The sequence below is a fragment of the Thunnus maccoyii genome, chromosome 9 (assembly GCF_910596095.1).
Source record: "Thunnus maccoyii chromosome 9, fThuMac1.1, whole genome shotgun sequence".
NCBI classification, from domain to species: Eukaryota; Metazoa; Chordata; class Actinopteri; order Scombriformes; family Scombridae; genus Thunnus; species Thunnus maccoyii.
The window spans coordinates 10,780,053-10,792,824 of NC_056541.1; the positions used below are offsets into that span (position 1 = coordinate 10,780,053).

At 40.3% G+C, this 12,772-nt stretch overlaps 1 protein-coding gene across 4 annotated transcripts in view; it reads right to left on the reverse strand.

Moving 5' to 3' along the window:
* Window positions 1-2,607: 2,607 nt before the first annotated feature.
* LOC121903960 (zinc finger protein 436-like) overlaps window positions 2,608-12,772 on the reverse strand; it is a 49,858-nt gene continuing 39,693 nt past the window's right edge. The window contains exons 3-4 of one of the 4 annotated variants that reach the window (XM_042421412.1): window positions 3,886-4,653; window positions 2,608-3,717 (exon numbers count right to left, since the gene is read on the reverse strand). In XM_042421412.1, the coding sequence (XP_042277346.1) occupies window positions 3,257-3,717; window positions 3,886-4,653 (1,229 nt within the window). In that variant the 3' untranslated portion in view covers window positions 2,608-3,256. Of the gene's footprint in view, window positions 4,654-12,772 lie in introns of all 4 variants that reach the window. The other 3 variants (XM_042421411.1, XM_042421410.1, XM_042421409.1) reach the window with 3 other exon arrangements.

A 12,772-nucleotide genomic window follows, 5' to 3' on the forward strand; every position in this document is an offset into this window, starting at 1 on the left:
GACATGAGAAAATTCATTACATAAAGGTTTGAGGTACTTGCACTTGAATTTATCCATTTTGTGCAGTTTTGATATCCATTGCTCAAAGAAATGTAAAACTTTGTATTGGACATTTATTTCACAGCTCTGTTTAAAACAAAACAAACAGAATTTGCCCATACCTTTAGAATTTGTTGTGGTCAAGACCAAGGAGAACGTTGTAGATTTTAAGAGGACCGAGGTTAAACACCGTTTCCATTCTTGGAGAGGTGGTGGAGGTGGTGGAGGGATACAGATACCTTGGAGTCCACTTCAACAACAAACCGGACTGAAAATGCAACACATTGGCTGTGTACAGGAAGGGGCAGAGCAGATTCTACTTCTTGAGGAAGCTTAGATCCTTTAATGTGTGCAGTAAGATGTTGCAAATCTTCAACCAGTCTGTTGTGGCGAGTGCAATATTCTGCACTGCTGTCTGCTGGGGCAGCAGCATCAGAGCCAGGGACACTAACAAACTGAACTAACTGATCAGGAAGGCTGGTTCTGTGCTGGGGACTCCTCTGGATACACTGGAGCCAGTTGTGGAGAGGAGGATGCTGCACAAACTGTGAAACATAATGGAGAACATCACATATCCCCTCTGTGACCTGCTTGTCAAACAGCGGAGTACTTTCATTCAGAGACTTCTTCAGCTCCACTGTGACAAAAAACACTACAGGAAGTCATTCCTACCAAGTGCCATCAGTCTATACAATGACTCTCCTCTGCAATGCCTTATTATCAGACTGCCTCAACAACTGTTTAAAGACTCTCCAGCTGGTCCAGAATACTGTTGCATGTGTACTGACAAGAACTAGTAAAAGAGATCATATTTCTTCCATATTAGCTTCTCTGCACTGGCTCCCTGTGAAATCCAGATTAGACATAAAACCCTTCTCATCACCTATAAATGATCAGGCACCATCATATCTTAAAGAGCTCATAGTACCCTATTACTCCACTAGAACATTAAACTCCCAGAATGGAGGCAGACACCCTCCCTACATTTAAGAGTACACTTAAAACTTTCCTTTTTGATAAAGCTTGTAGTTAGGGCCAACTTGGGCTTGCCTTGGACCATCACCTAGTTACGCTGCTATAGGCCTATACTGCTGGGGGACTTCCCATGATGCACTGAGCTCTCCCTTCACACCACCATTCATTATGTGATGCTGTCTGGCTGGCTGCTTGGGGGAAACCCAGGATGCAGCATGTGGCTCAATAAATCAATAATCCAGTTGCTCAGCATCCATAGTGTCACACATCAAGTTCTTCTGTGGCTCTGTTCCGTAACTGATTTTTGCTGATAAATGTAGGCAACTATCTAACACAAAAAAATAGTTGCCGAGAGGTTTGAGGTGTGTTTGGGGTCATTATCCTGCTGCAGTATGAATCCTTTCACCACAAAGATGCAAATCAGAGCTTGGAGCATGTCTCCGAAGAATGGAGTGGTTCTTCTCCTTGGTCAGGGTGGAGTCATTTCAGTGCAGGTGTCCAACTCCAGAGTAGGCAAAACACCCCCAGACTTGAATATTCCCACCACCATGTTTAACTGTGGGTTTGATACACTGCGGTATCATTCGCTCTCCTGTTCATCTCCTTTCATACACCCTTCTGTTATTGCCATAAGTCTCAAACTTGGATTCATCAGGAAATAGGACTGTCATCCACTGTGAAATGCTGGTATTTCTTAGCCCACCCCAAGAATTTGGCCTTGTTTCCCCCCCTGAGAAGTGGTGAAAGGAAGGATGTGTGATGATGTATCGTTCAAAGGAAGAGCTGGCAAAGTTCTTATTTTGAAGACGTTTATTAGACGATGGCCATCGGGTCCATTCCATGTAAAAAGATGGTCTGGGCACCGTACCACTGTCGGTGCATAGCTTATATAGGGTTACACATCTGTATCTTATCACATGAATACCATAGCTTCTCCATGGGCATTAATTCAGTTGGGAGCCATCCATCAAGTGGTTGACAGCTACCTTACAACATATTATGTATCATAACATACCACATCTGGAACAGCTCCAATCTTGACCATGGACCCATTGCTTGTATCTAAAAGGCCCCCCAGAAGGGCTATACCATATTGCATAAGGTGACATGCAGACTATGAAATGTTTATGTCACATGTCCAACACCCAAAATCAGTAAAGTACATAGGGTCAGATAAAAGTCATACTAACAAGTGGTTTAGATATTAGAGATTTTCAATGTGGTCTCTGACTTTTGGTCCCCCAGTCCATCTATCTATCTATGAATCTGGTATATTTATTATTATCACCTCATGAAGCAAAGTAATATTAAAATAACTGCATGAGATCAGATCCAAAACATTTTGTTGTCTACATTTGTTTAGGCATTTATTACTATTAACACAGCTGGAGTGCGGGACTTTTTCATATATTGTAAAGGAATGTCTGTTACATATTTTATTGTTAATAAATTGTGTTTACTAAACCGTGTCGTACATCATCTACAATTTGTGTTTCATCGCTAAAGCAGAAAACAACAAACATTTTATCTCAAGTTAAACTGGGAAACAAATACAAACAAATTATAAGATTGAAAACAAAAACAAAAAGAATCTCAACATCAAAACATCATCTGTAATTTGTGCGTCATCACTACAGCAGCAAACAATTAACATTTTTTCTCAGGTTAAACTGGGAGGAAAATACATTAAAATGATAAAATTAAAAAAAAAAAACACTGCAGACAAGAAGACTCTAGTTGACTAAATGACAACTTAGAGGCCCAATATGAAACTATACTGCATCCAAATTTGTCAATGAAATGCTGGAGTGAACAGTAAAATTAGTAGTTACAGTAACATGAAGAAAAAAAAACAAAAAACAGGTTGTAGTTCGAATACACTTGATAGCACTGTTGACAATGTACAGCTTACATGAAGATATTCTGAACTCTTCTTCATGGAGAATATTTTACATTCATTTATAAAGATGTTGGTGAACACTTGCATACAGGAGTTTCAGCTCAATTGTTTGTCCTGTTTATTTGATTTTTGTCAACATGTGCTGCCATTATGTGATTGTATTATAACTGCAATGTTTCACACATACAAGGCTACAGGCATGTGTGGTATTCTTATATGCTTTTCCACTTCACACATGACAGAATCTTCTCTGTGTTGCAGCAGGTTCTCATGTAGATTGTCAAGTCAACACAAAGCTCTCCCTCATGTTTTCCAATAATACGGCTTCTCATCTGGAGAATTCTAATGTGTCTTTTCAAGTCTGACATCTGACAATCTTTTCCTACTGTGTGCTCTCATGTGGATCTTCAAATGATCTCCACGTGGGAAATCTTTTCCACAAGTTTTGCAACTGTACGGCTTCTCACCTGTGTGGACCCTCATATGTAGGTTTAATGCACCCAGCTGAGAGAATCTTTTCTCACAAGTGTTACATGGGTACGGCTTCTCACCTGTGTGGACTCTCATATGCGCTTTTAATGCACTAGTTTTAGGGAATCTTTTCTCACAAGTGTTACATGTGTACGGCTTCTCACCTGTGTGGACTCTCATATGCTGTTTTAGTGCGCTCAGTTCAGAGAATATTTTCTCACAAGTGTTACATGTGTACGGCTTCTCGCCTGTGTGTGTTCTCATATGTCGTTTTAAGTTGCCCAGCTCAGAGAATCTTTTCTCACAGGTGTTACATGGGTACGGCTTCTCACCCGTGTGGACTCTCATATGCGCTTTTAATGCACTAGTTTTAGGGAATCTTTTCTCACAAGTGTTACATGGGTACGGCTTCTCACCTGTGTGGACTCTCATATGCGCTTTTAATGCACTAGTTTTAGGGAATCTTTTCTCACAAGTGTTACATGGGTACGGCTTCTCACCTGTGTGGACTCTCATATGTGTTTGTAATATATCCTGCCGAGAGAATCTTTTCTCACAAGTGTTACATGGGTACGGCTTCTCACCTGTGTGGATTCTCAAATGCACTTTCAATGCCCTCAGGTGAGAGAATCTTTTCACACAGGTGTTACATGGGTACAGCTTCTCACCTGTGTGCATTGTCAGGTGTCTATTCAATTGGGAAATATACTCAAAAGCTTTTCCACAATAGTCACACTTAAAAACCCTTTTACCTTTGTGGCTATTCAGCTGAATCTGTGACATGGTAGTGTTATGTACATTGTTACTGTGACTTTTACTTTTACGATGTGTCTTCTTGGGTTTTATCTCTGCATTCCCAGTTGATCCTGAGTCTCCTTGTTTGCCTCCTTTGTGATCTTGGCTCTCAGCTACATGAGAGTTGTGAGAGAGGAGCTGGTCGATACTGTTTGGTTCTGGTACCACTGAGCTTTTAACTAACATGCTGACAACATGCTCTTTCTCTGCTTCACTCTCAGGTTCATCAGAGTCCTCCGTCTGATCTTCACTGTTGTCACTTTCCTCACAAGTAGGAGTCCACATAAAGGTTTCAGTCTCCTGCTTCAGCACCAGCTGTGCTCCCTCCAGACTGGTGCACAGTCCATCCTGTTCCTCTTTAATTTGTGGAGGCTCTGGGTCCTCTTGGTCCAGACTAGAGTTCCTCTCCTGGTTACAGAGCTGCTGGTCAGCGAGAACCTCCTCTTCCTCACAGACATGCTGCTGTAGAAGTTCTGGAAGGACAAAGGGACACAAGAAGTAGGTTACTAATGTGATGATAGAAAACCAGACATCTGAGCACATAAGGATGCATTTAAACTACTGGGATCTTAACATATGGGGGTGTGTGTGGAGGGGACACAAATAAATAAAGTCTGTCTGTATTTAAATCATTGGGAACTTATATGAGCATAATTCACCTGATGAAAAACTGATCATTTGAATCAGGTGTGTTGGAAAGGAGAAACGTCTAAAGCATGTAGGCCAGCGGTGCCCCAAGACCAGGAATAAAAAACAGCTCCCACCTACCTGAACTCCCTCATTCAGGTCTACACTCCCTCCCGCTCACTACGCTCTGCCAATGAAAGGTTCCTGGTATTACCACCACAACAGGGTCCTAAATCGCTAGCCAGACTCCTCTCTTCTGTAGTTCCCCGGTGGTGAAACAAGTTACCAATCTCCATCCGATCCGCAGAGTCCCTCTAAATCTTTGAAAAAAAGACTAAAGGCTCAGCTCTTTCGCCATCACCTTTGCACTTGATGGACTGGAAAAAAATCTGCTTCTGTGCATTTTATGCACTCTATGCATTGCCCCTTCCTCTTGGCACCTACGTCCTATCGGACTCAAACTTAGCATTATGGCACTTACTCATATTGTTCTCTCCTGACTAGATCCTTGCTCATGTTGTATCAACTCTCAGTTGTACATCACTTTGAATAAAAGTATCTGATAAATGAGATTGTAAATTATAAAAACACTGAATCACAATGTCCAGCCACTGTCCTGGTCTTGGAGGGTCACATCTCAACCAGCTCCTTGTAATAGCCCTTATACATCCAAGTATCAGGATTTTGAAGAGATAGATGTCCTTCTCTTGAGTTATGTCACCAAGCATCAATCACAGCTACAAAATCCGGGGGTCCCTGGGAAGAGTCTGAATAACCCTGTCCCAGAATGTTGAATGAGAATGTGGCTTATTTTTGATGTGGGGTGTAATAAAAAAGCGAATGAAGTTCTTCCATCTGGATTCCCTCCATCTTTTACAGCTACTTCGACAGTTTAATGTTCAATTCTAGTTCCCATTTCAGTTTTACATATCTTGAATTTCCTCCGTTTTGTTCACATGTTTGTTTTTTAAGAATAATTCTGCTTGTACAAACCTATTCTCTGTAACTTTATTTCAGGTTTCCAAACGATATCCAGCAGTCTGCTCTGACGATCGATCTCTTTCTCGTACTCGACGATAGTTTTCTGAAAAACTCCGAATATTTCTTCAGCAGCAGCAGTTAGTCGCTCGTTCATTAACTCTCTCAAACACTCAACTGCAGACATAGTTGTTTAATTACAAGTGAGATGTATTACTGTCCTACTGAGAGACTTTTTCCACGCACAGGACTCCGGGCAACTAACGTGACTAGCTCCTGTGTTGTTTACTTCCGCTGGATGTTACACTGTTAAATTCCGACAGCGGAATCTTGTGGTTTTTCGTTTCGCTTGTTGAAACGAGTTGTCTCGGTGTCATTTGTGGCTTAAATAAGCAGCAGTAACTGCACAGAGGTTTTATGTGTTTAAACTAGACATAAGAACTCATAACTCGGACATGAGAAAATTCATTACATAGAGGTTTGAGGTACTTGCACTTGAATTTATCCATTTTGTGCAGTTTTGAAATCAATTGCTCAAAGAAATGTAACACTTTGTATTGGACATTTATTTCACAGCTCTGTTTAAAACAAAACAAACAGAATTTGCTCATAGCTTTAGGATTTGTTGTGGTCAAGAACAAGGAGATGGTTGTAGATTTTAAGAGGACCAGGGTTAAACACCGTTTCCATTCTTGGAGAGGTGGTGGAGGTGGTGGAGGGATACAGATACCTTGGAGTCCACTTCAACAACAAACCGGACTGAAAATGCAACACATTGGCTGTCTACAGGAAGGGACAGAGCAGATTCTACTTCTTGAGGAAGCTTAGATCCTTTAATGTGTGCAGTAAGATATTGCAACTCTTCAACCAGTCTGTTGTGGCGAGTGCAATATTCTGCACTGCTGTCTGCCGGGGCAGCAGCATCAGAGCCAGGGACACTAACAAACTGAACTAACTGATCAGGAAGGCTGGCTCTGTGCTGGGTACTCCTCTGGATACACTGGAGCCAGTTGTGGAGAGGAGGATGCTGCACAAACTGTGAAACATAATGGAGAACATCACATATCCCCTCTGTGACCTGCTTGTCAAACAGTGGAGCACTTTCAGTCAGAGACTTCTTCAGCTCCACTGTGACAAAAAACACTACAGGAAGTCATTCCTGCCAAGTGCCATCAGTCTATACAATGACTCTCCTCTGCAATTCCTTATTATCAGACTGCTTCAACAACTGTTAAAAGACTCTCCAGCTGGTCCAGAATACTGTTGCATGTGTATTGACAAGAACTAGTAAAAGAGATCATATTTCTTCCATATAAGCTTCTCTGCACTGGCTCCCTGTGAAATCCAGATTAGACATAAAATCCTTCTCGTCACCTATAAATGATCAGGCACCATCATATGTTAAAGAGCTCATAGTACCCTATTACTCCACTAGAACATTAAACTCCCAGAATGGAGGCAGACACCCTCCCTACATTTAAGAGTAGACTTAAACCTTCCTTTTTGATAAAGCTTGTAGTTAGGGCCAACTTGGGCTTGCCTTGGACCATCACCTAGTTATGCTGCTATAGGCTGCAGGTTTGATGTCACTTAAACTGGGAAAAAAATACAAACAAATTATAAGATTGAAAACAAAAACAAAAAGAATCTCAACATCAAAACATCATCTGTAATTTGTGCGTCATCACTAAAGCAGCAAACGATTAACATTTTTTCTCAGATTAAACCAGTAGGAAAATACATTAAAATTATAAAATTAAAAAAAAACAAACACTGCAGACAAGAAGACTCTAGTAAAATTAGTAGTTACAGTAACAAAAAAAAAAAAAAACAGGTTGTAGTTCAAATACACTTGATAGCACTGTTGACAATGTACAGCTTACATGAAGATATTCTGAACTCTTCTTCATGGAGAATATTTTACATTCATTTATAAAGATGTTGGTGAACACTTGCCTACAGGAGTTTCAGCTCAATTGTTTGTCCTGTTTATTTGATTTTTGTCAACATGTGCTGCCATTATGTGATTGTATTATAACTGAATCCTCTGCAATGTTTCACACATACAAGGCTACAGGCATGTGTGGTAATCTTATATGCTTTTCCACTTCACACATGACAGAATCTTCTCTGTGTTGCAGCAGGTTCTCATGTAGATTGTCAAGTCAACACAAAGCTCTCCCTCATGTTTTCCAATGATACGGCTTCTCATCTGGAGAATTCTAATGTGTCTTTTCAAGTCAGACATCTGACAATCTTTTCCTGTGTGTTCTCATGTGGATCTTCAAATGATCTCCACGTGTGAAATCTTTTCCACAAGTTTTGCAATTGTACGGCTTCTCACCTGTGTGGACTCTCATATGTAGGTTTAATGCACCCAGCTGAGAGAATCTTTTCTCACAAGTGTTACATGGGTACGGCTTCTCACCTGTGTGGACTCTCATGTGTGTTTGTAATATACCCAGTTGAGAGAATCTTTTCTCACAAGTGTTACATGTGTACGGCTTCTCACCTGTGTGGACTCTCATATGCCGTTTTAGTGCGCCCAGTTCAGAGAATATTTTCTCACAAGTGTTACATGTGTACGGCTTCTCACCTGTGTGGATTCTCATATGCCGTTTTAGTGCGCCCAGCTCAGAGAATCTTTTTTCACAAGTGTTACATGGGTACGGCTTCTCACCTGTGTGGACTCTCATATGGCGTTTTAGTGCGCCCAGATCAGAAAACATTTTCTCACAAGTGTTACATGGGTACGGCTTCTCACCTGTGTGGATTCTCATATGCACTTTCAATGCGCTCAGGTGAGAGAATCTTTTCACACAGGTGTTACATGGGTACAGCTTCTCCCCTGTGTGTGTTCTCATGTGCCTTTTCATTTTCATCATTTGATTAAATCTTCTCCCACAAGTGTTACAGGGGTACGGCTTCTCACCTGTGTGGACTCTCATATGCTCTTTTAATGCGCCCAACAATGAGAATCTTTTTTCACAAGAGTTACATGAATACGGCTTCTCACCTGTGTGGATTGTCAGGTGTCTATTTAATAGGGAAATATACTTAAAAGCTTTTCCACAAGAGTCACACTTCAAAACCCTTTTACCTTTGTGGATATTCAGCTGAATCTTTGACATGGTAGTGTTATGTACATTATTACTGTGACTTTTACTTTTATGATGGCTCTTCTTGGGTTCTGTCTCTGCATTCCCAGTTGATCCTGAGTCTCCTTGTTTGCCTCCTTTGTGATCTTGGCTCTCAGCTACATGAGTGTTGTGAGAGAGGAGCTGGTTGTCACTGTTTGGTTCTGGTACCACTGAGCTTTTAACTAACATGCTCACAACATGCTCTTTCTCTGCTGCACTCTGAATTTCATCAGAGTCCTCCGTCTGATCTTCACCGTTGTCACTTTCCTCACAAGTAGGAGTCAACATAAAGGTTTCAGTTTCCTGCTTCAGCACCAGCTGCTCTCCCTCCAGACTGGTGCAGAGTTCATCTTGTTCCTCTTTAATCTGTGGAGGCTCTGGGTCCTCTTGGTCCAAACTGGAGTTTCTCTCCTGGTTACAGAGCTGCTGGTCAGTGAGATCCTCCTCCTCCACACAGACATGCTGCTGTGGGAGCTCTGGAGGGACGAAAAGGGGAAAGGGTAAAAAAAAAAAAAAAAGTTGTCCCACTTTCTGATAAGGCACCCTTTATAAAGGGTTTATAAGCATTAATCAATGGCTTAAGCAATGGTTAATAATTAATTCGCTAATGCTTTGTAAATATTCAATAAACCATTGACACACATTACACAATAACCATTAATGATTCATGATCATTTCATAATAATCAAACCGTTGATCCCTATAATCAGTGTTATAACGCTGATTCCTATGTTTTATATTACAATAATTTAAGTTTTACAAACCTATTCTGTGTAACTTTATTTCAGGTTTCCAAACGATATCCAGCAGTCTGCGTTGACGATCGATCTCTTCCTCGTACTCGACGATAGTTTTTTGAAAAACTCCGAATATTTCTTCAGCAGCAGCAGTTAGTCGCTCGTTGATTAACTCTCTCAAACACTCAACTGAAGACATTGTTGCTTAATTACAAGTGAGATATCTCATTGTCCTGCTGAGAGACTTCTTCCAAGCACAAGGCACCAAGCAACCAACGTGACTAGCTCCTGTGTTGTTTACTTCCGCTGAATGTTACACTGTTAAGTTTCGACAACAGAATCTTGTATTACTTCGTTCCGCTTGTTGAAACGGGTTGTCTCAGTGTCACTTGTGGCTTATAAATAAGCAGCAGTAACAGCATAGAGGTTTTATGTCTTTAAACTAGACATACGAACTCATAACACAGACATAAGAAAAGTAATTACATCAAGGTTTAAGGTACTTGACCTTGAATTGATCTATTTTGTGCAGTTTTTGATTTTGAGTTGCACAAATAATTGTAATACTTTTGTATTGTACATTTATTTCACAGCTGGGTTTTTTTGTTTTTTGTTAATCAGCATAGTTACATATTAGCTTCAGCCTTTTTCTGCAGTGGAGACTCCTTGATTTAAGGCAGCATGCCAACCAGAGTAATAGATAGCAGCCTTACATGTTGACCTATAGGCCTGTGCAGTTCATCACTCACACAAAATGGTGTGTTGTTTCTCAAGGAGTCAATGACCTAAAAAAACCTCACATAATTTGCTTATAGCTTTAGGATTTGTTGTGGTCAAGTCCAAGGAGATGGTTGTTGTTTTTAGGAGGACCAGTGCTAGGATAAATACTATTTCCATTCTTGGACAGGAGATGGAGGTGGAGGTGGTGGAGGGACACAGATACTTTGGAGTCCACCTTGACAACAGACTGGACTGAAAATGCAACACAGAGGGTGTCTACAGGAAGGGACAGAGCAGACCCTTCTTCTTGAGGAAGCTTAGATCATTTAATGTGTGCAATAAGATGTTGCAAATCTTCTACCAATCTGTTGTGGCGAGTGCAATATTTTGCGCTGCTGTCTGCCGGGGCAGCAACATCAGAGCCAGGGACACTAACAAACTGAACTAACTGATCAGGAAGGCTGGTTCTGTGCTGGAGACTCCTCTGGATACACTGGAGCCAGTTGTGGAGAGGAGGATGCTGCACAAACTGTGAAACATAATGGAGAACATCACATATCCCCTCTGTGACCTGCTTGTCAAACAGCGGAGCACTTTCAGTCAGAGACTTCTTCAGCTCCGCTGTGACAAAGAACACTACAGGAAGTCATTCCTACCAAGTGCCATCAGTCTGTACAATGACTCTCCTCTGTGTCGGTAGAGGGGACTCCTCTGACAGTGAAGACACACTGCTCACCTGGACTTTTTATTTTATTACATTATCCATCACATGTTATATTTCAGATTCATATTTTGATACTCTTTAAAGTATTGTCTGTATATGTTTATTTTTATATTTGAGTTAGTATATTAAGTTATTGCATATAATTTGCATTTAACTGTATTTTTTTCTTTGATCTAACTCATTTTTGTATTTTGATTTATGTGTAGTGGCTGCTGTAACACTTTGATTTCTCTTTGAGATTAATAAAGTCATCTATATATCTATCTATCTATGAATCTGGTATACTTACTGAATATTATCATCACATGAAGCAAGGTAATATCAAAATAAATACATGAGATCAGAAACAAAGCATTTTGCTGTCTATGTTTGTTTAGGCATTTATTGTATATATTACTAAGACTTAATGTCACTTTTATATTCCTAATCATCCAATCAATTCAATTACAAGTATCAGTCTGAAAAGCCATCATGACAAAAATATTTTATTGGAATAGCAACTACTGGAAACAAAGTAAAAGTCGCTGAGAAGCTGAGGTTGGGCCTTCTTTACTGTTTGTCTGACATGCTACTAAAAAAGATTAGCTGAGATCAAAAAATAACTTTAATAACTTTTATTAATGAAAAAGATCAACTTATTATAACATGTACAAAATATACTCAAAATAATCACAGCGATCAGATGTAAAACAACGGACAACAAAACATACGGCGACCTACTCACCCTCTCTCTCTTTCTTACTAGCTGCCATGCAGGTGAACAGGTGCTTCTATTAACGATAGGATATCACCATCCATATCCATGTGACCTGATTATCAATCATCCTGATTGTGCAATAATAAATAAACTAAAATAACCCAAAATATAAACCAAACAAAATTACTAATTTGCAATTCATTCCAAATTGACAATTAATCCATTCATGACTACTACAATTGGTAATAAAATGTGTTGACTACACCATGTAGTATATCATCTATAATTTGTGTGTGTCATCTTAAACCTGGAAAAAGCTGTAGGAGGACAGCTGTTTTTTGAACTTTTCTGAACTAATATTTTTATTTCTGAGTAAGGAAGACAGTATTGTTTTCCTCTCCCATTTTACAAACCTTTCTCATATTCCAATTCTCACCTGTGTGGACTTTCATATGCAGTTTTAAGTTGCCCGGCAGAGAGAATCTTTTCTCACAAGCGTTATATGGGTATGGCTTCTCACCTGTGTGGATTCTCATATGCACTTATAATGCGCCCAGCTCAGGGAATCTTTTCTCCCAAGTGTTACATGGGTACGGTTTCTCACCTGTGTGGGCTTTCATATGCAGTTTTAAGTTGCCCAGCTCAGAGAATCTTTCTCACAAGTGTTACATGGGTACGGCTACTCACCTGTGTGGATTCTCATGTGCATTTTTAATTTGCCCTTCTTAGAGAATCTTTTCTCACAAGTGTTACAAGGATATGGCCTCTCACCTGTGTGGCTTCTCATATGCACTTTTAATGCGCCCGGCTCAGGGAATCTTTTCTCGCAAGTGTTACATGGGTACGGCTTCTCACCTGTGTGGACTTTCATATGTGCTTTTAAGGTGCCCGGCAGAGAGAATCTTTTCTCACAAGTGTTACATGAGTATGGCTTCTCACCTGTGTGTGTTCTCATATGTCGTTTTAAGT